Here is a 24,825-nt window from a genome sequence, read left to right on the forward strand (position 1 = left end):
ACACTTTTTACTTTTTTATCATTGAAAAAGTACTACGTCTAGCTTTTTTATCACTGGAAAAAGTATGATGTCAGTGATTATATGGGGTGAGGTGGCGTGACCGAAAAGGGAGAGGGCTACATTCTAGAAAATGTGCACACTTCCAAACATTCTTACTACATCTCAGATGTCGGTTTGAATCTGCTCCATGTCCACTGACATCAATAATGAACACTTTGTTCTTTATTATTTACTCCTTAAATGCAGACAGGTAACTATAAAGGAAAGAAACGGCATCAATTTCCTGACTCAGAAAAACATATACAGTGATCTGCAACTAAACATAACAAAACCTCAGCACATTTGGTAACTACCCTAAACTTCATCCCTCCAAATGCAAAGAATAATGGAGACAGTAATGCAAGGAAAAGTGGACACAATAATCAGACCTATGTTATGCGATTTAATGCAACAAAGAAGGATGCATAATAAAGAATCCCATATTAATGGTTTGCATGCCAATGAAGAGGAAAATGAATCATCTCAAGACTGCACTGGACTGTCCACACATTTAAAACAGTTTTGCAAAAAGCATCTAAGGATGTTTGCTGTCAAACAGTAAAGAAAGATAAAGAAGGACCAGAAAAAGATGTACCTACCATAACGTTCCATGTTAGTTGACTTCATCTCGCCTTCTTTCTTGCTGTTTGGGTTCAGAGCCGATCCTCGGCTCTGACTTGGCCATCTTCTATAGCTCGAGAGCTGTTTACTGGCTCGAGGCTACCCCTTATCCCAGAATGCCCAGCGTCAGCTACCCAGATCTCGTTTGTGATAGCGCACCCTAGACATAAGTAGAGTAAAACCAGTTACCTAAAAACTGGTTGCCCAATACACCTAAACAAGGAAAGAGTCATAAATTACCTGGCACGTGAAGTAATAAAAGATACTCAGCCAGTGAAAAACAATAAGGAACTCATCTCAATCCTCTAGGAAGGGGGAAGGAGGGAGGGACGCAAGAAGGAAGGCGAGATGAAGACAACTAACATGGAATGTTATGATAGGTACATAACTTCTTTATGTTAAGTTGTCCATCTCGCCTTCGTTCTTGCTGTTTGGGACAGCATCCCTAGCACCTAAAATCCCAGGTGTCTCATTGGAACAGACTCTTCAGAACAGTAGAACCAAAGGAAGCTCTGCTCCGGGAGACCATATCCACCATTTAATGAGAGATAAATGTGTGAGGGTTTGCCCAAGTGGCAGCTGCACAGATCGAGTCTATGGGCAACCTAGACTGAAAAGCTACAGAGGTGGCTAATGCTCTTGTAGAATGACCTTTTGGTTTAGCCGGTAGCTCTTTATTTCGTAACTGATAAATAAAGACAATAGTATCAGATAACCATCTGGATAAGGTCACCTTAGAAACTGGAAGGCCTTGTTTCTTGAAAGCATAAGAAAGAAATAACTGGTCTGACTTTCTTGGTTCTATGGAGGTAAAAACGCAATTGTCTGTGCACATCCAATTGGTGGAGCTTGTATTCTGCCCTGTTGCTGTGATCGGGAAAGAAAACTGGGAGATCTATGGATTGATTTAAATTGTTCTCTGAGCAGACTTTAGGAATACAGGATGGATTGGTCCTCAGAGAAACTATGTCTTTGTGAAACACCAGGTAAGGAGGACTAACACATAGTGCTTGAAGTTCTGAGACACGTCTAGCTGAAGTGATAGCAACCAGAAAAAGTGTCTTCCAAGAAAGAAATTTAAAGGAACAAGATGCTGCCGGTTCAAAGGGAGGAAAAATTATGGAAGCTAAAACTAAATTGAGATCCCAAGGAGGAGGAGGATCTCTAACTGGGGGTCTAAGAAGAAATGTTCCTCTCATAAAGGCCTTGCAGAGCTTATGAGACATTATGCTAGAGTTAAACGTACCGATATGAAAATTAGTAATGGCAGTTCGCTGTACTCTAATGGTAGCGGAAGCCGCACCAGACTAAAAGAGTTGTGCTAGAAATTCAAGAATTTCATGGACTGGGGCTGAGAAAGGATCCAAATTTCTAGATTCTGCCCAGTAAGAAAAACCGTTTCCATTTACTAGCATACGTTTTCCTCGTAGTAGACTTATGTCAGGAAACAATAATATCACAGACTGCTGGGGAGATACTGGAAAGCCTGGCTAAGGTTGGAAGTGGAGTAACCAAGCTGTGAGCTGGAGAGTTTGAAGGGATTGGTGCAACCCGCCTGACTGATGAATCAGAAGATCTGGAACTGGGTCCAGAATCCACGGTTGATCCAGAAGGTGAAGGTGCAGGAACGGGAACCAAATCTGTTGATGCCAATATAGGGCAATGAGGATCATTTTGCAACCCAACGATTTTGCTTTCTGCATGAGTCTTGGTATTAGAGGAAAAGGGTAAAGGAGTCCCTGAGGCCAATCATGGACTAGAGCATCTCTGGGTATATGACCTGGAAGAGGAAGTAGGGAGAAGTAGCTGCTGCATTTGTTGTTGAGAGGAGTGGCAAATAGGTCGCAGGAAGGCTGTTCCCATTTGCAGAAGATAAGATCCGCAACTTCCTGATTCAGAGACCACTCGTGAGGTATGAGGATAGCTCTGCTGAGCCTGTCCGCTATAACGTTGGATTTCCCAGGGATGTGCATTGCTATCAAAAAACATTGGGAGGAAATCGCCCATTGCCACAGTCTGAGTGCTTCTCGACACAAGGAGTAAGACCTGGTCCCGCCCTGTTTGTTGATGTACCACACCACTGACATGTTGTCCATTTGGATTGCAATGGTCCCGGAAGGAAGACAGTCTTGAAGGGCTTGCAACGCTAGGAGCACCGCTCTCATTTCTAGGACATTGATATGCAGATGGTACTAGCGAGGTTGCCAAGTGCCTTGGACTGTCCTGCTTAGATAATGCCCCACCCTATCAGGGAGGCGTCCATAGTCACTGTGGCTACCGGAGGGGGTTGTATGAAAGGTCTACTCTGAATTACTAGTGGGGAGACCATCCACCAAGAAAGGTGCCTTTTGCATGTTTCTGTGATCAGGATCATGTGAGACATGGGTAGCTCCTGGAAAGACCACTGCGTGAAAAGAAGCCATTGAAGGATTCTCATGTGGAAACGCGCTAATGGGACAAGAAGAATGGCAGCTGCCATGGAGCCTAGAGCTTGGAGGACATATCTGACTTGAATCCTTTTGCTCTGCATTAGAATTAACACTTGTTGATTAATAGTGGAAACTCTTTCCTGTTGTAATCTTGCAAACATTTCTTTTGCATTGAATTCTGCTCCTATGTATGTGATAGACTGACAGGGCAACAAAGCAGATTTTTTGAAATTTACTGTAATGCCTAATTGAGTGCATGATGTGATTGCATAATCCCGTGCCTCTAAGAGTTGATGCCTGTTGGTAGCAGTCAGGAGCCAGTCGTCTAGACAGGGAAACACCTGGAATCCTTGATGCCTCAGGTGAGCCGTGACTACTGCCATGCACTTGGTGAACACCCTGGGGGCTGAGGTGAGACCAAAGGGCAGAGCACTGAACTGGTAATGACTGGCCACTACCCGGAAGTGAAGAAATCTCCTGGAGCATCTGTCCATCTTGATATGGTAGTACGCGTCCTGAAGATCTATCGAGCACATCCAATTGTCCTGACCCAGAAAAGGGAAAATGGACTGCAGTGTCATCATCCAGAAATTTTCTTTTTGTACAGATTTGTTCAATCTGCTGAGATCCAGTATTGGTCTCCAGTCCCCTGTCTTTTTTGGTACTAAAAATAACCTTGAGTAAGTTCCGGATCCTAGTTGGTCTGCGGGAACTTCTTGAATGGCCCTTTTTTCTAGCAGTCTTGAAACTTCTGTGACTGCTTGATCCCTTAGATTGGGTGGAACATCTGGGATGGGCTTTTTTGATTCTATGGGGGATTGATGGAAGGGAATTTTGTAACCTCTGGATATAATGGATAGTACCCATCTGTCTCTTGTTATATTTTGCAAGGCTTTTGGGTACAGTGAAAGTCTTCCCCCGACTGCCTCCAGAGGTGAGCAGTCGGGCAACCCTTCAGGGATGCTGGAAGGGCTTGGTAGAGAAGGTTTCTCTGTCACCCTGGTTTTGCAGTCCCCCTCTGCCACGAGGGTAGCATCTGTTACTGTTGTTTCCCCCTCTGCCCCTGGGGGAAAAATCACCACGTGCGTCAGGTAAGGGTCACTGGGATTTTTAGAACCATATCTTTCCACTCTTCTGACCCTTGGGATAAGGTCTGGAAGGGGTTGAAAAATGGACTCCCACGGCAGAGTGAGTCTTGCCTTTCTGCTCACACCTGGTCAACGTGTCTTTCACCCAAGGCCCATAGAGAAAGGAGCCATCGAAGAGAGTATTGGTGAAGGACACTCGAAAGGGTTCCGCAAAGTGACACAGCCGCATCCAAGCATGTCTCCTGAGAGCCACACCTGTCCCTGCGGCTCTGCTCGCTCCATCGGCTGCATAGGAAATCAGCCTCATGGAGGAGTTGACTATGGAATTAAGAGTCGCAAGCTGAGAAGCTAATTTGGCTGGTACTCCCTCAGCTGTAGGATCTTGAAGGGTATCTCCACGCTCTTTCAGGAGATCCCTTTGAAGATGTGTAAAATGGCATAGATAGTTCAGGGACCTCATTGAAAAGGTCACTGAAGCAAACATTTGCTTTCCATATCTGTCCATCGTCCGAGACTCTTTTGTTGGAGGATGAACAGATGAAGAGGTTTCTGCTAACTCTTTCTTGGTGGCTGCTGCTACCACCATGGCATCAACGGGCACACCTTTGGAAAGGAATTGTTTGTCCTGAGGGGGGCTATAATAAATCTGTTCGGTCTCCTCGGAGTAGGTTCCACAGAATCTGGAGCTGACCAAGCCTTTTGAGCCACTACAGACATGAGTGGATCAAAAGTAGGAGATACCCAGGAGGTGGAAGGTCGGGAGCCGAATATGTCCAGGTATACAGACTCGTCCTCAGTAGGGGCTAGGGAAGTCTAGTCCCTCCTCTGTCTAAGCATTTCAAGGATGTCCAAAAAGGAAACCTCTTCAGAGGAGTACCTTGGGGACACTTCCAATTCATCTATGTCTGTATCTGAGGTGACAGACTTTGGGGAGTCTATGTGTTTCCTCATGCACTTCTGAGTGATCAGGGGAGGCTTTGGAAGAAGAGGGATCACCCAATGGGGTGTCCTGGGGCATAGGTTCCCTACGCTTGGGGTCTGTTGAAGGAGTAGAGGTTGGAACCTCTAGGCAGAGAAAGCTCCGGCTCCGAATAAACAGGAGTCCTCCGCGTTGAGGGTGACGGCTCCGAGGCCGTTGTTGGAGCTGAGCTCACCTGCGCCGAAGCTCCGAGGGGGAGAACGGGGTCGGACAATGGTCCAATGCCACTCCCCCCTTCGGAACCGAAGAGAGAGCCCCGGCGCCCATATCCCTTGATAGAAGGTAGAATCGAGATAATCGGAGCCGATGTTGGAACCGAAGGAGAGATGATGATCGGCGCCGACAGTTCTACTACCTGCGGATCCATGGTCTCTAGCTCCGAGTTAAATGTAGTCGGAGGAGGAACGGAAATAGAGGTGGTTGGAGCCGATACCTGTTGAGGTGGGCTGGACAGTAATTTTGCCAGTGCCTGTGACTTAAGCAACCTACTTACTACTCTCTCCACATCATGATCCGATAATCTAGAGGATCGAGAGGAGTGGGAAGAATGATGGCTATGTTCACTCTGTTACAAAGGTGACTGAGGTGCCGAGTGGATGGACTCCAAGGACGGAGACCTCAGTCTCTTATGGCTCCGAGACAGCTCCGAAATAGCAGATGGAGCCGACGGAGGAGTTACCTTGTCAGTGCCGTGGTTGGTCAAGTAAAGGAGTCTGCTCTGAAGGTGGAGCTGACGGCTTTAGAGACTTAGGGGATTTCGCAGGCTGAGTACTTTTAGCTGGAGAATCCTGAGGCTTCAATAATCCCCGAAGGATTAATTTGTTTTTGCGCTCCTGCAGGACCCTTGGACTAAAAGCGTGACATATAGAACAGGAGTCCTGCAGGTGAACAGCGCCCAAACAATATACACAACTAGTGTGCCCATGTCAGACACATTTTCTGACAGCATGAGTCACACATTTTGAAGCCAGATACCTTGGTATCTTTAGACATTCTCCTAACAACAACAATAAGAAAATGCTATACTACAAAACTAAGAAACAAACAGTCTTTCTCTCTCTCTTTTTTTTTTTTTTTTTTTTTTACAGTTAAGGAACAGAAAGGAGAGCCTCTAATTCAAATGGCTGTCCTAAGGGGGAGGGGGGAGAACTCTCTAATTTAAACGAGTTCAGGGGAAACAGAAGGCCTGCAAGTTATGGAGCGATAGCCAACAAAGCTACAACACACAAGAAAGCGATAAGGGATAAAGTAATATATCTAGACAAAAACTTGATAAAAAAACTTGAGAAATTTTTAAGAATAAACAATTATAATAACAGAAAAAACTATACTAAGCCTGAGCCAGTAACGAAGCAACCTCGCAGCTGAAGCGGCAAACAAGATCTGGGTAGCTGACGCTGGGCATTCTGGGATAAGGGGTAGCCCCAAGCCAGTAAACAGCTCTCGAGCCATAGAAGATGGCCGAGTCTGAGCCGAGGATCGGCTCTGAACCCAAACAGCAAGAATGAAGGCGAGATGGACAACTTAACATCTAGCAGTTTCACCATAAACACTTGAAAAAAGCAGGGGTAAGAGATTCAGATAAAAAGGCTTCATTTCCCGAGTTCATCTGCAAATGCACTTTTAATATCAATTATTTTTTAATTACTAAAACTGCCTCTCTAAGATCATTTGTGCACAGTGAATGATATTTGAGTGAAATACTAAAGGCGACAATAAACAAATAAAGCATGCAATATTGTGTTGGGAGTTGGCATAATGGTTAATTTGTTTACCTCACCAATACAAGGTACAGAGTTTGATTCTCACCTATGAGGGAAATTGGCTTCAATTAAAATGGCTTATGGGCAGCTAGCCTAGTACTTACTAATGAACAAAGATAAAAAGTAAAATGAAATCAGAAAATATAAACAAACGACAATGCTATACTATCTTATTGGATTTTTATAGTACATTATTTCATTTTCAGACATAACATAGAAAAATAGTGCTACCCATCACACTTGTTAGTGAGATATGCAAAATTTTATTTTAAAACATTACCATCATGATTTTTCCTTTCTTGCCAACAGTAATCCCAGAGTTTCTGAAGCCTGAGTTGATAGCAACTGAGTGCTGCAAAAAATATAGTCCTGTTACTATCAATACATTTATTCACTTCAATTTTCATTTGTCCACTTGTTTAAAACAGTTTCTGGTAAAAAGGATGCATTTATGCCCAGAGTATTTAAGTGTTACATTATACATAGTAGTGTGTTAAATATCAATATCAAGAATTAAATGCTGAACGTTAACAGTACAGACATACTCAAAGGCCACAACAGCACAGCCCACCACAGTCTGTCCATATCCGTTTGATAAGCTTCTGTCCACTAACCAATGCCATTTATTGGGATTAGGACTGCTCCATACATTCTAGAATTCTTCAACTAATTCTTCACATACAGCAGCACAATAACAAAGCTAGTTCATAGGTGTTTACTAGACTAATGACCACAAGGGCCTTAAGCCTAGCCATGCATCCCAAATATCTAAAAAGTTCTGGGTACATGACCCTTCTTGTTTCTTTAAGAAAACTAAATACTTCTGCAGACTGGCACAGATGCTTCCTTCCTACCTTTTCAAATGTGTCCGTTTTATTTTCTTGAAATCTAGTTCTCCTTAAAATGTGTCATCTTGTACTCTGAGGATACCTTTGATGTACTCAGAGATACATTTTTAACATGCACCCATCTCTACAGTTCTCAATGGTGGTAAAGCTGTTAGTTTACCTTTATATTGGTCCAGTCAAGTTTAATGCTTTCTAAAGATGGCATCTCAGGAAATGCATACTGTCTTCCGATTCTATGACATATGATCTAAAGTTCAAAAAACTTCAAATATCTAAAACTCAAAATATCAAAAATGGGAATTTGTTACTTCAGCACTGTTGTGCTATCTTACAGTTGGGTGTATATAGTTTGTAGGGTGTGAGGGTGCATGGGGGTTTGCACCCCTGCATTAAAACTGTTTTCGATACCTAGGTTTTCAATCTTTTGACATATAGCCAATATTTCACACAGGTTCAAATCATCAGTATGTACATTATAACCCACCTTCTTCCTAACTTTAATGCCATTAGTGCCAGTGCCTGTGCACCCCAGATTTCATAGTCACCAGAGTACATTTGAAAATTACTCACCTAGGTTTTGGGGATCCAACATGACCACTATACATCCCATTCTATCTAGGTGCTGGATTACTGCTCTCAAAATGTACTGCTTAGTTTATCTGTTGTCAGTGACTATAATAAGCTGCACTTTTGGTCATCTCTTGAGTTTTGCCATCTTTCATTCCATCCGCATACACTTCAGTATGGTAACAGATTAAAAAGACTTCAATGGATCCAGCTTACCAACAGCTGTGCATCTTCTAGCCTCCTGCACTGGACATGCAGCACAAATGGCTCAAATTTCAAAACTGCCCCTCCGCTGGTTTTCTGTAATCCTGCAATCTACAAAAAGTCAAAAAAATACAGGCTAGTGATCTATTTACAATGGCCAATGAAAGAAAGTATTTAAATGACTATATTTTCACAGCTTTATTTGTGTAGGTTTCTTGATATTGCTGAAATTGAGATATGGCTGCCCACATTCAAATGATTAGTTCTTAGCTCTTCCAACCCACTTTGGCCCCATGTAACCAGTGGGTTTGGTCCTCATGTTTCATCAAGAAATAATCAAGACTTTAAATGGGATTCACAGATAAATGAGGTAAGCATCAGTGATTAGAATTAATGCCATCACAGACAATGCATCACTTCATGGTGCATTAATATTTATTTTTCCACGAATCACTTGCCCGAGCAGTTTAAACAACTGTTCAAATGAGCATCCTACAAACCTAAGCAACCCACGTGTCCTTTAGGCACATATATAAAAATATATATACACATTTATGTATGTGTGTGCATATACATACAGATATATATATATATATATATATATATATATATATATATATATATATATATATATATATAGATAAATAATGTGTGTGTGTGTGTGTGTATATATATATATATATATATATATATATATATATATAGATATAGATATATATACACATACATACATACATACACACATATACACACACACAAACATATATATTTACGTACACACATATACATACCTTTATGTTAGAAAAGATTCTGCTACATATACACACACACACACATGCACAGTATGCATGCGTATGTAAACTAATAGCAGAAGGCAGCAACTGGCAATATAGTACTGTTCTGAATGTAGTGGTCACATTCTGCTCGACAACATGATGAACTTACTAGATGGAGCTGTGTTGAGTGGGAGGGGTAACTGGAGCTGTAACATCTTGTACAGTAACAAAGTACAGACGTAACATACAAACACACATTCACAGACAAAACCAAAAGGGTGCTATTTACACAGTTTGACTCTGTTAAACCCTAGCTAAGTGCACTTTGTCAAACCAGCTTTGACATCTGGCATGACAAATGTTTGACTGAAGTTGTGACACTCTGCTTCACTATTCATCTTTCGGGACAACAACACAGCACTGCTCCCTTGTTGTACTTCTTTGACAAGAGCTGTGATCTGGAGACAGTTTCAGCAATCCACAAATGAGCTGTGACAGCATTATGCTGCAATACTGGATGTTTTAAACACACACACACACACACACACATATCTATATCCATATCTGTATATCTATCTATATATGTGTGTGTGTATGTGTGGGTATGTATGAGTACACGTTTTATGTCCAGTTGACACAATAGTTAAAGTCTTTGCATCCCATGTACAAAGTACAAGGTTTGATCCTGACTCTTCAGCCAACACCTGTTAAAGTCTGCATGTTCTCCCAGAGTCTCTGTGGGGTTTCTCTCACCTCCAAAAAACATGTTAAGTGTTTCCGTTTCAAAGTCACCCAAGAATGGAGCTGTGGGCAGCAGCACAGACTCTACATGGTGCTCTAAAGGGGGGGAAGAGTTATACAAAAAAACTGCTTAGGGCACACACTGTGGTGCACAGTATCCTCAAGATAGGAGAACACGGATCACAGACTGCATGCCGTGGCAGGGCTAGCCACTCAATGGTGTAAAATATGGCAATAGATGATTCGGTCATGTTGACTAATGTCACCAAATGGGCACTGGTATTTACCGGTGGTAAGTGGGTTGAAGACTCTGTCTACTCTGATGTATGCCAGGGAACCATGTTAATGGTGAGAGGGGTGTATGTGTCCCTATTGGCCAGAGTGTGATCCTCATAAAGCCCAGATGCCCTGGGTCAATAAGTTCTTAGCTAGCTGGTGACCAGCTGCCTAGCATGGTTTACCTGAGATAGCTCTGTTGAGCAAAAGCTAGATGTAAAACCAATCAACCTGCCAAACATGAAATAAAAATTGCTACACTCAGTGCAGGTTCAATGACAGGATTAAGGAGGAGGCTGGATATCCTATGTATCCAGGAGATAAGGTTGAAAGGCAGTGCAGCAAAGCCACTTGGCTTGGGATCCAGAGTCCGCTACTCTGAAGGAGGACAGGCCAGAAATAATGTGAGAGTTGTGGTGAAGGAAAAGATTCTGAAGGCAGTGGGGGAATTGTGGTAAAGGAAGAGCTTCAGAAGGCAGTGAGGGATGTCATCAGAATACGTGACAGACCCAAGGGAATCAGGCTAAAGCCTCATGACAGGGCAGTATTCGTAATCTCAGCCTATGCTCCACAGCAGGGTTGTGACAGTGAGGGAAAGAAAGCATTGTAGGACCTATTAGATAAAGCGGGACAGCATGAATTGGTGTTGATAATGGGTGACATGAGTGCACATATAGTGGCAGACAGAACAGGATAGGAGGACTGTCTGGGTCTACATGAGTGAGGCAACAGGAGTAAAGAAGGAGAGGCCATTTTAGACTTTTGTCTGACAAATGGCTTGATGGTGGCCAACACATGGTTCAGCAAGAGAGACAGTCACAAGATCACATACAAGAGTGCCCAACATGCAACTCACGAAGACTTTTCCTAGAAAGGAAATGGCTCTGGGGTAGAATCAGTGATTGCAAAGTCATCCCCAGCGAAACAGTCGCTGCACAGCATAAATAACTAGTTGGCACAATCAGCTGCAAGCAGCTGTCAGAGAAGGCTCTAAGGTCAACAGATACCAGGTTGAAGAAATGGAAGTTGACTGAAGAAAAGCACAAAGTTCAAGGAATTACTCAGGACTCTAGCACCTCAAGAAGAAGAAGAGGAAGAGGAAATAGGTGGAGTTGAAAAAGAAAATACAGTTGTGTAAGTTGAATTTACCAAAACAGATGATGTTCAAATGATCATTGCTGTAGTAACTTGAGCTATATGGGTTATATCTTGCAAAGGCTATAACAGCTGTCCAGCTTCCAAAGCTTCAGAGCACCTTCCACATTCCCAAACTGTCGGGCGGATCCAGTTGATCTGACTAAAAGACATGTTCGGGTGCAAAGTCCTTTACGGCTTTCCTGCCATCACAGACAGTGAGGTGAACCCTGAAAGGACAAGGTCAGAAGGATAGAGGCAGGGAGTGGCTACTGCAGCCGTGATCATTCAAACATCTACTGTTATGGCAAGTTCAATTTACACAACTGTACTACGTTCTTTATATTGATCACTGCTGCAGTAGCCTTAGCTATATTGGTAGATTAGCATAACAAACTATATTTGGGAGTTGTAAGGAGGAGGGTCCAGGAGGCCCTGGAGAATGGTCCTAGCAAAACATGATCTAGACCTAGAGACGGAACCAAGCTTATAGTGTTCTGTAAGAGACTGCACAGAGGACCAAGTAGCAACTTCTATAATACTTCTAGAATCCAACCCTTTCCAAAAATCCATATAAGAAGCCAAGGTCCTTGTAGACTGGGCCTTCACACTGCCTGGAATATATTTGTCATGGTGAGTATAACAAAATGTTATTAAGCTTAGACAACCATTTGGGAATGGAATGTCTGTTTTGACACCAACTGTCCCTTCTTACTTTCACAAGAAATGAACAAATGTTCTCAAAGAAGCCCTGTCCTTGTGGAAAATGAGATGGGGTTTACTCATCACAAGAGCTTGCAACTCCAATACCCTTAATGTAGAAGTCAAGGCAATCAATAAAATTGTTAGCCATTAAGAACCTCAAGTCAGCCAGGTGAGCTGGTTCAAGTGGAGCAAGTGTTAGTTTCTCTAACACAAAATTAAGATTCCATGGAGGGGCCACCGTTTTACTTGGAGGCCTCTTATGCAAAACCCCGTTCAAGAATATTTTAACATGCAACAGGATTGAAAGAGCAGGATTCATGAGCAGACATGCTGAAATGGCCAATAAATGAACCCTGATAGAGGAATAAAAAAAGGTCTTAGGATAGTAACTCACACAAATATTGTAAAAACCAGAGAGCAAATAGCCCCGAATGGGTGCTGGTTATGTTGTTGGCACCAACTAGAAGACCTTTTTCTAGCAGCAGGTGTTCTTGCCTCTATTAGTAGCTACTGTACATCCTAAGAAAACAGGTGCCTAAAAGGAATTAAGACAACTGAATATGACTGATGTCGGAGTGTATCATACACCCCATCTCGTGTGAGTAGATCCATTCTGTGAGGAAGCTCATAGTAATTGCCTCTGGCCATTTCCAGAAGAAGGGAGAATCGCGGTTGCCTGGCCAGAAGGAAGTCAACACAATGATCTTGGGGGATTCCTTCTGAATTGTCAAGTACCCTAGATATTAGTGGAAAGGTTGGAAAGATACACAGGAACATTCCTTTCCAAGGAAAGAAAAGAAAAGGCATCTGTCTTCCAGACATCATTATATGGAGTCTTGGAACAGAACTTTCCAGTTGATTGTTCAGAGATCTACTTAGGAACTTCCCACAGATGGATCAAATCTTGTAAGACCTCAGATCTAGTTTCCATTTGTGTGGATCTGCCCTAGTCCTTATCAGTCCTGGTGACTGATAAACAAATACGCTGAGTAGTAGAAAGTAGGATGGAAGATGAGCGGTTCAGATTCATATCAGGATGCAGCACAATTGGCCCGATGTTTGCAGTGAGACAGATAGTTGAGAAGAATCTAGAGATGAGGAAAGAGTCCAACCAGGCATTTCTAGACTTGGAGAAAGGCCAAGAAAACTGCCTTGGGCAGTACTGCAGTGATTAAGTCCCAGAAACATTTGGTAGTATCACTGCAAGCTACGTAGAGGGATCCAGTAACTACAGTATGAACAATATTTGGTCTCACAGATGGGTTGCCATGGATGTGCATCAGGTTCAGCTCTAAGCTATGGACTACATTAGGAAACAGGACAGAAGGGGACAGATCCACAGACTGCTGTATGCAGACTATGTGGTATTACAGACAGACTCTGAGCAAGAACTTCAGCAAAGGATAGGGGAAGGAATGTAAAACTGAAGGCACATGGGATGAAAGTGAGTACAGCTAAGACAGCTGTAATGGCAGTAAATGGGGGAAATCAGAAGAAGCTAAGAAGTGAGATAGAAGGGGAAATAGTGGAACAGCTTAACAGCTTCAAGTATCTGGGAGGGGTGGTTGAGGAGAAGGGAAGGCTGAATGAGGAGGTCAAAGCTAGAATCAGAAGGGCTGTGGCCAACTGGCATGGACTGTCCAGTGTAGTATATGACAGAAGAATGCCAAAAAAGCTGAAAGTTAGATGTACAAAACAGTGGTGCAACCAGTACTTCTGTAAGGTGCAGAAACCTGAACAGTAATGACAGAGAAGTTGAGAAAGCTAGAGGTGATGGAGATGAAGTGCCTGAGACAGGTGGTAGGATGCAGACTATGGGGGACAAATGAAGAAATGAAGGCATAAGAGCAATATCCAAAGTAGCTCCAATTGCAGAAAAGGTAAAAGAGAACAGATTATGGTGGTTTGTGAACATGTGCAGAAAAGCAGAAGACAATCAAAAAGATTTGGGACAGACAGGAAGAAGGCAAGGGGAAACAAGCGCATCCAGCAAAGAGGTGTATGGATTGTATGTGAGAAGACCTGTGGCAGTTAGACACAAGTATCAAAGGCAGGAAAATTTTAGTGAATAGAGAGAGATGGTGAAAGTTGACATGACAGCCCGATTCCATGCAGAAAGTGGGAAAAGGAGATGGTGATAAAGATGATGACATCAAACAGATGCATCATTGGTGGAATAGAACATTTTAGTTCATGATGTGAAAAAATAAATGCTTGGACACAAGAGAAGAGTGTATTAAAGAACAAAGTTTTAGTGACGTGGATAAAAGAAGTATTACATAATTTATAGTTACACAACTTATGCTGAAAAGGCGAGGTGTAATAAGAATGAATCCAAAAGAGAAAAATGATAGCTGGCTCACTATCGTAGTGTTTCCATCTCCAACTATGCTGTTGCCAACCAGAGTCTAGTTTGCAAGTTGTACCATGAAGGCCCATCTAGCAGACTAGGAAGTGGCTTAAGACATGCTACCTTACCTCAGAAAGGGGGAAGCTTCCTTTTGGTGCAGAGAAGTGCCAAAGTAAAAGGTTACTATATAGCAGCCTGCATAGAGATATACATATCATATCAGGAGGATAGGCCAGCATAACAGCATACACCTTTTTTGCACATCCTGGTGGAGACTGGGGTTTCTGTTATCCTAATAAGCTTAGTTACTTGACTTTTATAATAACCTGAGTATCTAGTTTAACTGCTTCTCTGTTCTTGTTACTGTAACTAGTTCAGTTTCTTTTCTTAAACTTGTTTTGGGATTATAGCATTTATTATTACTTTCACAACTGTCTTACGTTCTTATCAGATTTTAAGTACTCAAGGTGCATGCTGTTTGATGGCTAGCACACATCATTTTACTGTGTGCTCCCCCCTATTTGTTTACCTTTATTTTTACATTTTTTTTTGTGCAAATGAAGTCTGTGCCGCAATATATATATATATATATATGGCAGTTTTCTGGCAGAACTTATCAACCAAATTAATATTTACATGGAGAGTACATTGGTAGAGCGGTTTATGTTGCTAACGCACAGGTCATGGTTCTCCATTTTGATTTTCCAGATAGGAACTCCTGTATATCCTTCCAGATACTCTGGTTCCTTTCGCATCCCAAAGGCGATGTGTTATGGTGACAAATGTGTGTGCATGTGTGCATGCATGTTTATGTATGTATATAAGTAAGCAGTGAACTGTTTACCTTTCAGGATTAGTTCTCCCAGTTGTATTAATGGAGTACCGAGACAGACTCCAACTTCTGCAGAAGCCTGAACAAGACAAAATGGGAATGGAGAATGAATGAATGTGATAGTAAATAAAAGAAAATGTATTTTACTGTAGATGTCTCAGTTATTTATTAAAGAACTTGTGCCATGTTTACTGTGTTGAGGCCCCCTTCTGCTGCATTGAATGGTTCATTTCAAAGTTGGCTACTAGGCTAGTGGCCCTAGAGCCTTTACAAGACTAGCCATGTTAATCCAAATTATCCCCATTTGTTCTTTTTGGGTAGATCACAGAACGAATTTATGAAAAGAATGGATCTGTGATCAACACCGGCTACCTCTGTCCATGAGGAACATAGGTGCAACACCAAGGCTGAATCTGCAGTCTCCCATCCAATTATCTAGGTTGCATTTGAATAGGGTCAGTGAGGAGCTCTGTTTTACGCAAATAGGAAGTCTATTCCAGAGAAATGGCATCTCTGGGAGACGCATCTTTCTCTCCAGCATGTTCTGTTAATGTCACAAGCTAAGTGAGTGACTACTCTTGTGCCATTTAACTTGCGATGTGCAGCATTTCCATTAGGGCAGGGTTGGAGATTGCTCTATAGGCCAGGTACAAGTCAGCTCTCAGCAGCCTATAAGATACAGAGTAAATTGACAGGGCTTTCAGCCTGTCCACGCACATCAAGGTTTGGAGTCCTTGCATTGTCTTAGTGAAAAATCTCCGACGTCTCTCCAGCTGCTGCAGGTGTCTGCTGAGGTACATGCAAAAGGGTGCTTTACACTCTATTAGTGATCTGATGTGGGTTAAGTACAGTAGCGTTATAACATCCCTTGACTTGGATGCTATGGCCTTGCTAATAAGGTGCACTACCTGCGCTATGTAAAAAGTTTTCATTACCACTGTGGAAATTTGGTAGTCAAAGTTCAGACTGTTCAACCTGTCTTGCACCAATGGGTTGGAACTCAGGGGGAGTGCTATCAATATTGTAATTTGTAGGGAATCCCATTTTTCCAAAGGGAATAATAATAATGCTTTTTTTTTTTTTTTGCATTTAGTTTTAGACCATGGCTTTGGCACCAATCATTTGTTTGTATTAGCCCTTCTTGTAATATATTGACACATCATTGGGGGACTCAATGATTGCTTCCAGTTTGCAAACATCAGAGAACGTGGTGAGCCATAAGCCGTCTACTTTGGCCCGGACTTCTGAGAAATAGATACCAAACAGTAAGGGCCCCAGCATAGACCCCTGCAGTACTCCACTGATAATGGATCTACTGGTGGAGGTGGAGTCACCAATTTTGATAAAGTGTGTTCTATTGGTGAGCCAATTGGCTACCCATAGGACCATAGAAGTTACTAGGCTAACGGCCCTAGGGCCCTTAAAAGCCTAGCCAAGTGCTACCCTTATTTCCATGTTCAGTACCTATTGACCCTGTCTAGGAAGGACACAGGTGGAACCTCCGGGATGAAATTATGGTTACCCATCCAATTGTCCACATTGTGTTTGAAGACGGCCAATGAGGTGCTCTGTTTGACCTGAAGTGGGAGTCTGTTCCAAAGGTCTGGTAACCTTTGGGAGACAAACCTATCCCTCCAGCAGGTTCTATTAACATCAAATATCAGGTTAAGGTCTTAAGAGTGAGTAACCCGTGTACCATTTGACTTATGGATATGCAGCACTTCTAATAAGGCAGGGTCAGAGATTGCCTTGTATGCAAGGCATAGATCACTTGTGAGTAGTCTGTATGAAACAGAATAAAGTTAGAATGATTTCAGATGATCCACACAGGACAGATGCTGAAGACCCTGAATTTTCCTTGTGAGGAGCCTTTGTGGTCTTTCCAACTGCTGCAGGTGCTTGGAAAGGTACATATCAAAAGGGGCACTGCACTCAATTATTAGCCTGATGAGGGAAGAGTACAGGGAGGTTATAACTTCTTTTTTTCTGGAGGCAATGCCCTTACTTATGAGATGAGCAAGAATGCCCGTCTTATCACTGTGGAGACATGGTGGTCAAAGGTAAGGTCTCTCACCACTAAGTGCATACTTAAGGTGTTGCTATTGATGTGGTAGTTAGCAAGAACATCACTCTTACAGAAAGGGATGATAATACATTTTTTTACACGAGTTTAAGGCCATGACTTCGGCACCAATCATTTGTTTGTGTTAAGACCCTCTTGTAGGATGTTGACATAATTTGGAGATTCAATGACTGCTTCCAGTTTGCAGTAATCAGCAAACTTTGTTAGCCACAAACCTTTAGTTTTTGCTTGTACTTCGAAGAAATATAGATTCCAAACAATAGAGGTCCCAGGACTGATCCCTGTGGAACACCACTGGTTACAGGTCTGCTGTTGGAGGTGGATTCCCCTATTTTGACTATATGGGTTCTATCAGTGAGACAGTAAGTGACCCATCTAATGATATTGGGATTGATACCTAGTTGGGTGAGTTTGTCAATGATACCTGAGTGGATAATAGTGTCAAACACCCTGGCTAAGTCTAGGTAGGCTGTATGCACAGATTTCCCCTTGTCCACAGCATTGGTGACTGTCTCGAAGAAGTCCACCAGGTTCAACAGGCATGATCTCCCTTTGACAAATCCAAACTGAGTAGGGTCAAGTGTTTGGAGATTACCTACATTTTTGTTGATAAGGTTCATGATGATTCACTCAATGGCATTGCAGATAAGACTAGTCAGGCTAATAGGTCTATAGTTCCCGGGGTCAGTGGAAGCATTACCTTTGTGCAAGGGAATAACTCTGGCCACTTTCCATTCAACTGGGATGAAGCCGGTGCTTAGACTATGATTGAAAAGAGTACCCAAAGTGTTGCTAATTCTTGTTGGAGCTCATGTAGAATGCAAACTGGGATGTTATCAAGTCCCATAGAGGCTGCGTTTTTCACCTTAGGGAAGGCGTTTATGACCTGCTCTTTACAGATACAAGGTAGGGGACAGGTGGTAGAGATGTCATGTGGTACATGTGGCAGGGACAGGGGAGTGAAGTTTTCATACAACCTTATCAACCAGCAGGTGAGCTATGTCCACAAACTCAATATATGTGGTATCATTAACTACCAATTCAGCACATATCTAGGCCTTTCATTTTAGGTTATTGATGTAACTAAAGAACACTTTATGGTTGTCCTTAGTTAATGAAGCTAGTAAAATAAGTGTTAATCCCCATCTGGGAGAGTTTCTCAATGATGCCAGAGTGGGGAATTGCATCGAAAGCCTTGGTAATGTCGAGAAAGGCAGTTTGCACTGCTGTAACTTCATCCATGGTGACATTCTCAAAGAAGTCCACCAGGTTTAATAAGCATGATCTACCCTTAATAAAGTCAAACCTGGTTGGGTCCAGCATTTGGAGGTCACCTGTTTACTTGTTGATAAAGTCCAGGATAATTCATTCCATGGCCCTGCAGATGAGGCTGCTTAGACTTATGGCTCTGTAGTTCCTAGGGTCAGTTGATGCTCCCCCTTTGTGCAGAAGGATTACTGCTGCTGTTCTCCATTCTGCAGGAACATAGCCAGTTCTCAAGCTATGATTAAAGAGACCGCCAAGTGGATCCGCTAGGTCTTGTTTTAGATTGTTTAGAAAACAACCTGAGATATTATCGGGTCCCACTGAGGCTGTAATTTTGGTCTTGGCGAGTGCAGAGACAACCTGTTCTGTAGAGAGACTAGGCAGAGTGCTGGTGTCAGGTATGCTTTTGGATATGGTAGGTGGGGATGGGGGGTGAAGTTTGCACTGAATCTGTCAGCTAGCAGGTTGGTGATATCTTCCAGATAGTATGAGTGATACCTTCTACAACCAGTTCGGCATATATCTAGGCATTCCCTTTTAGAGTTCAGACATAGTTAAATAATGCCTTATGTTTATCCTTGGCTAGGGATGTGATTTTAGTTTTGTAATCTGCTTTAGAAGACTTTACAAAGGAGTGCAATTTCATGTTTAAAGTCCTAGCATTAAGTAGCATGTCTCAATTAGATCTTGTTATGTTGGAAAATTTGTTGTTTTGACATTCCCCAATTAAAAAAAAAAAAAAAAAAAAGCATTATTGCGTCATTGAGCCTTTTTTAGTATCAGCAAGGTCTGTCTTCCATATCCTCCCAGGCCGACAGATACTCAATCCTCCTGGACTGACACCAGAAGCTGAGCAAATTGTTGAAGTCAATAATTTTTTGTTTATATTGTGGCATCATCCTGGGCGAAGGTAGGATACTGCTAACGGCTAGGGACATACCTGGCTGTGACACATAATCAGAGAGTCCCATCACGTCGCTTCATATAGTCCAGAGAGGTACGTCTCAAGTTATTCACTACAGCATGAACTATGACAATGTTATAACAGACTCCATAAGGACATCAACTGTTTCAGCTACATGGCTTCTAAATACCCATTACATTTCAGTTTCTAGGTCTTTACCGTTATATTCAAGCCAATAAAGCAAAAGCCCACTAGCTGTGGACATATATGCTTGATCCTGGTTTGGAAATTAGTTGGGATATTCTGTAGGCACCTTAAACTTTATGGGCATCAGCTGGGTTTAAAGACATATAGCCAAACTATCCCCTTATGTTGTGCTGATGAGAACAATAAAAAGGAAGTGGTTAATAAAATTATTTTTTTCTTCCAACAGTGAGTTGTGTTTATTACATAAAGGAATATGTTTTGTTCCAATCTTTTATATATTACACAGTCAATGTGTTCAGGAAGTTATACAACTTTGTAGACCATGAAACTTAAGTAACGGATGCATAGTGGTGTAATTCACAGCATCCAGGTTGAAGATCTGTTTGCATTTAAGTTTCATATATCAGAATTTGTACTTTCCTGGCACCCATCTGTGTGCATTTTTGAAGAAAGTATTTTGTCTGACTTATATCAACAACAGTGGATTTTTTAAAGAACTTCATAGATAACCTGAGCTATGAAGAGAGGGCAGCTATAAAAGCACTGAAAACCAGGTCCAACACAATTACTACTAATGTGGACAAGGGTGGAGCTATAATTATTTGGAGTAGAGAGTAATATGATACTGAAGCAAATACACAATTAGTTAATATGTTTTTTTTTAACCAGCAATTATATATTGATTCTGTTGACTGCTTTAAACATAGGGTAAATGGTAGTTTGGAATAAGTTGTAGAACAATATATTACTATTACTGATTTGAAACAGTTAAGTGTTAATCTTCCCAAAACATAATATTTATATTTACTTCCTAAGATTCACAAACAAATTTCTCCTGAAACCTGGGAGACCTGTCATATCAGAAGAGGCTATCTGAGTGAATACTGCAGTGGTGAAGGCAAGGACATCTACCATTATGGTAAGATTTTACACAACTGTACCATGTTCTTACATTCACCGCTGCAGTATTCATTACAAATGGGAGAGTGTCAAAGCTCAGGAAGAAACTTGGGAGATCTATCATATCAGAAGAGGCTATCTGACTGAACCTCTGTCGATATTTCCAGGAATAAAAATGAAACCTCTACTTGACCTAATAATTGCATAACTTACAGTTAGTTCAGGGCTTGTACACAGAAAGTTCAGTTGCATAAAATCTTACCATAAAGGTAGATGTCCTTGCCTTCACCACTGCAATATTCATTACAAATGGGATTCCCTGCCATGAGGCCCACTGTCCGGCCCGTTTACCAAAGTCTACCATTGCTTTAAGGTATGTTGAATATCACCTATGCACTCCTTGTGTAGCATAGGGCATAAAGGTGATGTTCAGGCATACCATCCTCAGAACTGATTGCCCCAGTAGGAACAGCAGTCCAAGGAAAACCAAAGAGAACCTGCACATCCAGGAAGGAAAAAAAGACTAGGAGATGGAGAGAGGGAGGGATTACTGCAGCGGTGAAGGCAAGGTCATCTACCATTATGGTAAGATTTTACACAACTGTACTATGTCCTGACATTCACCGCTGCAGTATTCATTACAAATGGGAGAGTGTTAAAAGCTCAGGAAGAAACTTGTGTGGAAGAAGCAGCATCAGAGCCCTCTAAGAAACTATGAAGAATGGCAGCAGCAAAACCAGCTCTAACTCTGGAAATACCACCCAACTGGTAATGTTTGGTAAAGGTATGCACAGAAGTCCAGGCAGCAGCTTCAAGAATAGAATTAGTGTCTAAGCCCTTGATAAAGGCACTAGAAGAAGCCACAGCTCTAGTAGAATGAGCTTTTACAGAAGAAGGAAGGCTCTCGACATGAAAAGCGTAACAAAAGGAAATAGCCTTTCAAATCCAAGTAGAAATAGTTTGCTTGGAAACAGCCAAACCTAAAGACCTAGAATGAAATGAAACAAACATCTGGTCTGATTTTCTGACAGCTTTAGTTTTATCCAAATAAAATCTGAGCTGTCTATGCACATCTAAGGTATGCAGCACTCTCTCACTGTCAGGTTGAGGAGAGGGGAAAAAGGTAGGCAAATTAATAGAATGATTAAGTGACAACTCATTAACCACCTTGGGCATGAAAGAAGGATGAGTACGGAAGAGTACCCTGTCCTCATGAAATATCAAAAATGGAAAAGCCATAAGGGCTTGCAACTCAGACACTCATCTGGCAGAAGTAAGAGCTAACAAAAGAACCGTCTTCCAAGAACAATGTTGCAAGGAAGCTGAAACAGCAGGCTCAAAAGAAGCCTGATTCAATTTTTTCAGAATGAAATTAAGAACCCAGGGAGGAGGAACAGGCTTCCTGGGAGGTCAAATATTAAGGACGCCTTTAAGAAATTGCTTAGCCTCAAATCTAGAAGCTAACAGGGAAGTTAAAGGCAAACAAGCAAAAACAGCTGATAAGTGGGCCTTAACAGAAGAATAGGACAAACTAGCCATGAGCAACTCACACAAACAAGAAAGAACCAAAGAAACATCCACAGAAAATGGGTCCAGGTCATGAGAAAGACACCAAATAGAAAACCTCTTCCATTTAGACAAATAAGATTTTCTAGTAGTAGGTTTCCTGGCCTCCTGCAGGACCTACTGCACATCTTCAGAAAACAGGTGTTGATGAGGAATCAAAACACTATCACCCACAGTGTCAGTTGAAGCGTGGACAGGTGGGGATGGATAAGAGACCCCTTGCCTTGTGTGAGGAGATCCACCATGTGAGGTAACTTGTGACGACTGCCCTTGGCTAGATGCAGAAGTTGAGGGAGCAAGTGCTGCTGTGGCCAAAAAGGAGTCACTAACAAGATTTTGGGAACATCCTGTTGAATCTTAACAGGACTCTCGGAATGAGATAAAGGGGAGGGAATGCATAAAGAAAAAAGAAGTTATGTACTCACCATAACGTTCCATCTGAGTAGGTACTTCATTTGTCTGCAACCTGTGGGTATCGGATCCGAGCCGGCAGCTTACCAAGCTCCAAGATCTGAGCTCCTAGCTCCTCCCCCTACCCATAATCCCCTGCTACCAACCACATTACCTCAGATCGTTTTTTTTGCCTTACCAACCTGTAAACATGAACAATCAACTGCAAAGGTGATCAGAAAATCCCGAAAGGTTCGGGGGATGGCAGGGGGGGGTCGGTTGCAGACAAATTAAGTACCTACTCAGATGGAACGTTATGGTGAGTACATAACTTCTTTATCTGAAGTAGCTACTTCATTTGATCTGCAACCTGTGGGACAGAGTCCCCAGCTACTTATGAGAACCTGGGTGGTCCTTACGGAAGGATATTCCAAAGCACCGCGGAGCCAAAAGAAGCCCTACTTCTCGAAATCACATCTAATTTATAATGAGAAATGAACGTATGAGAAGAGGACCAAGTAGCCGCTGAACATATGTCGTCCACTGGAACCCTAGACCAGAAGGCTGTTGAAGTGGCTGCAGATCTTGTAGAATGAGCACGGATATTAACCGGGGCTGGTTTGCCAGACGATATATACCCCTGAATAATACATTGACAAATCCAATTTGCCACAGTAACTTTGGAAATGGCTTTACCCATGGCTGATTTTGCATACGAGACAAATAACTGGTCCAACTTGCGAAACTCTCTCGTCCTATGCAAGCAGAAACGCAGCTGTCTGTATACATCCAATTTGTGTAATGTGTATTCTCCCTTGTTCTGAAACGTGGGAAAAAACACCGGTAAATTTATTGATTGATTTATATTTCCTTCTGAAGCAACCTTAGGCAAGAAAGACGGGTTAGTCCTGAGGGACACTCTATCTTTGTGAAAGATAAGGTAAGGAGGCTTCATACACAAGGCTTGTAATTCTGAAACCCTTTTGGCCGAAGTAATGGCCACTAAAAAGGCTGTTTTCCATGACAAGAACTTCAACGGGATTGAGGCTGCAGGTTCGAAAGGTGGACTTGTTAAGGCTTACAAGACTAGAGTGAGGTCCCATGGGGGAACCACAGACTTTATTGGTGGATTTAGAAGGAAGATGCCTTGTAAGAAGGTTTTGCACAACTTTGTAGATGCTAAGGAACCTATGCCATCACCCACATGAAAATGGGAGATGGCCGCCAATTGTACCTTAACCGTAGAAGCGCTTGCTCCCTGATGAAAGATTAATGAGAGGAAGTCTAGGATGGTCGGGATAGGGACAGTAAATGGGTCCAAGCCCTTATCTTCTGCCCAAATGGAAAAACTTTTCCACTTAATGTTGTAAAGTTTTCTGGTAGATGGCTTATGAGCCGCAACCAGAATGGCCTTAACGGGAGATGAGATACCGGGAGTCCTAGCCATTAATGGAACTGGATCAGCCAAGCCGCAAGCTTGAGGCTGACCAGGTTGGGCTCTGGGCAATTCGCGGGATGAGAAATCAGTTCTGGACTAGGATCCAGAATCCACGGAGGAGCCACACTGTGAGACCGCAGAAAGAGGAACCAGATCTGCTGAGGCCAGAATGGGGCTATGAGGATAACTCTGCTCCCTAACCGACAGGCTTTCTGAATGAACTTCATCATGAGAGGAAGGGGAGGATAAGCATAAAGGAGCCCGAGAGGCCAAGCATGGACCAGAGCATCTCTGGGGGTTTCCCCTCTGGGGGGAATTATTGGGAAGTACTTGCTGCATTTTGTGTTTAAAGGAGAAGCAAAAAGATCGCAGCGAGGATGACCCCATTTGTGGAAGATCTGTTTCACAACAGATGGATTCAGAGACCACTCGTATGGAGTGAGGAGCACCCGACTTATCTTGTCCGCTAATATGTTGGATCGTCCCGGGATGTGCATTGCTACCAGAAAGTGGTTGGTGGAGATCACCCATTCCCAAACTCTCATGGCCTCTTGACACAGGGGGTAAGATCTGGTTCCTCCCTGTTTGTTTATGTACCAGACTACAGACATGTTGTCCGTCTGGATCGCAATAGTCCCTAGGGGAAGAAGGTCGTGGAGGGCTTGCAACGCCAAAAGCACTGCCCTCATCTCTAGGACATTGATATGCAATGCAGTCTC

At 42.5% G+C, this 24,825-nt stretch overlaps 1 protein-coding gene across 1 annotated transcript in view; it reads right to left on the reverse strand.

Moving 5' to 3' along the window:
- The window catches only part of TYW3 (tRNA-yW synthesizing protein 3 homolog), a 286,230-nt gene that overhangs the window by 163,916 nt on the left and 97,489 nt on the right, over nucleotides 1–24,825 (reverse strand). Inside the window, exons 3-4 of the mRNA XM_044085798.1 lie at nucleotides 8,551–8,649; nucleotides 7,200–7,271 (exon numbers count right to left, since the gene is read on the reverse strand). Coding sequence (XP_043941733.1) covers nucleotides 7,200–7,271; nucleotides 8,551–8,649 — 171 coding nt within the window. The remainder of the gene's footprint in view (nucleotides 1–7,199; nucleotides 7,272–8,550; nucleotides 8,650–24,825) is intronic.

Source organism: Protopterus annectens, chromosome 10.part0 (assembly GCF_019279795.1).
Source record: "Protopterus annectens isolate FY-2018-M chromosome 10.part0, PAN1.0, whole genome shotgun sequence".
Lineage (NCBI taxonomy): Eukaryota > Metazoa > Chordata > Ceratodontiformes > Protopteridae > Protopterus > Protopterus annectens.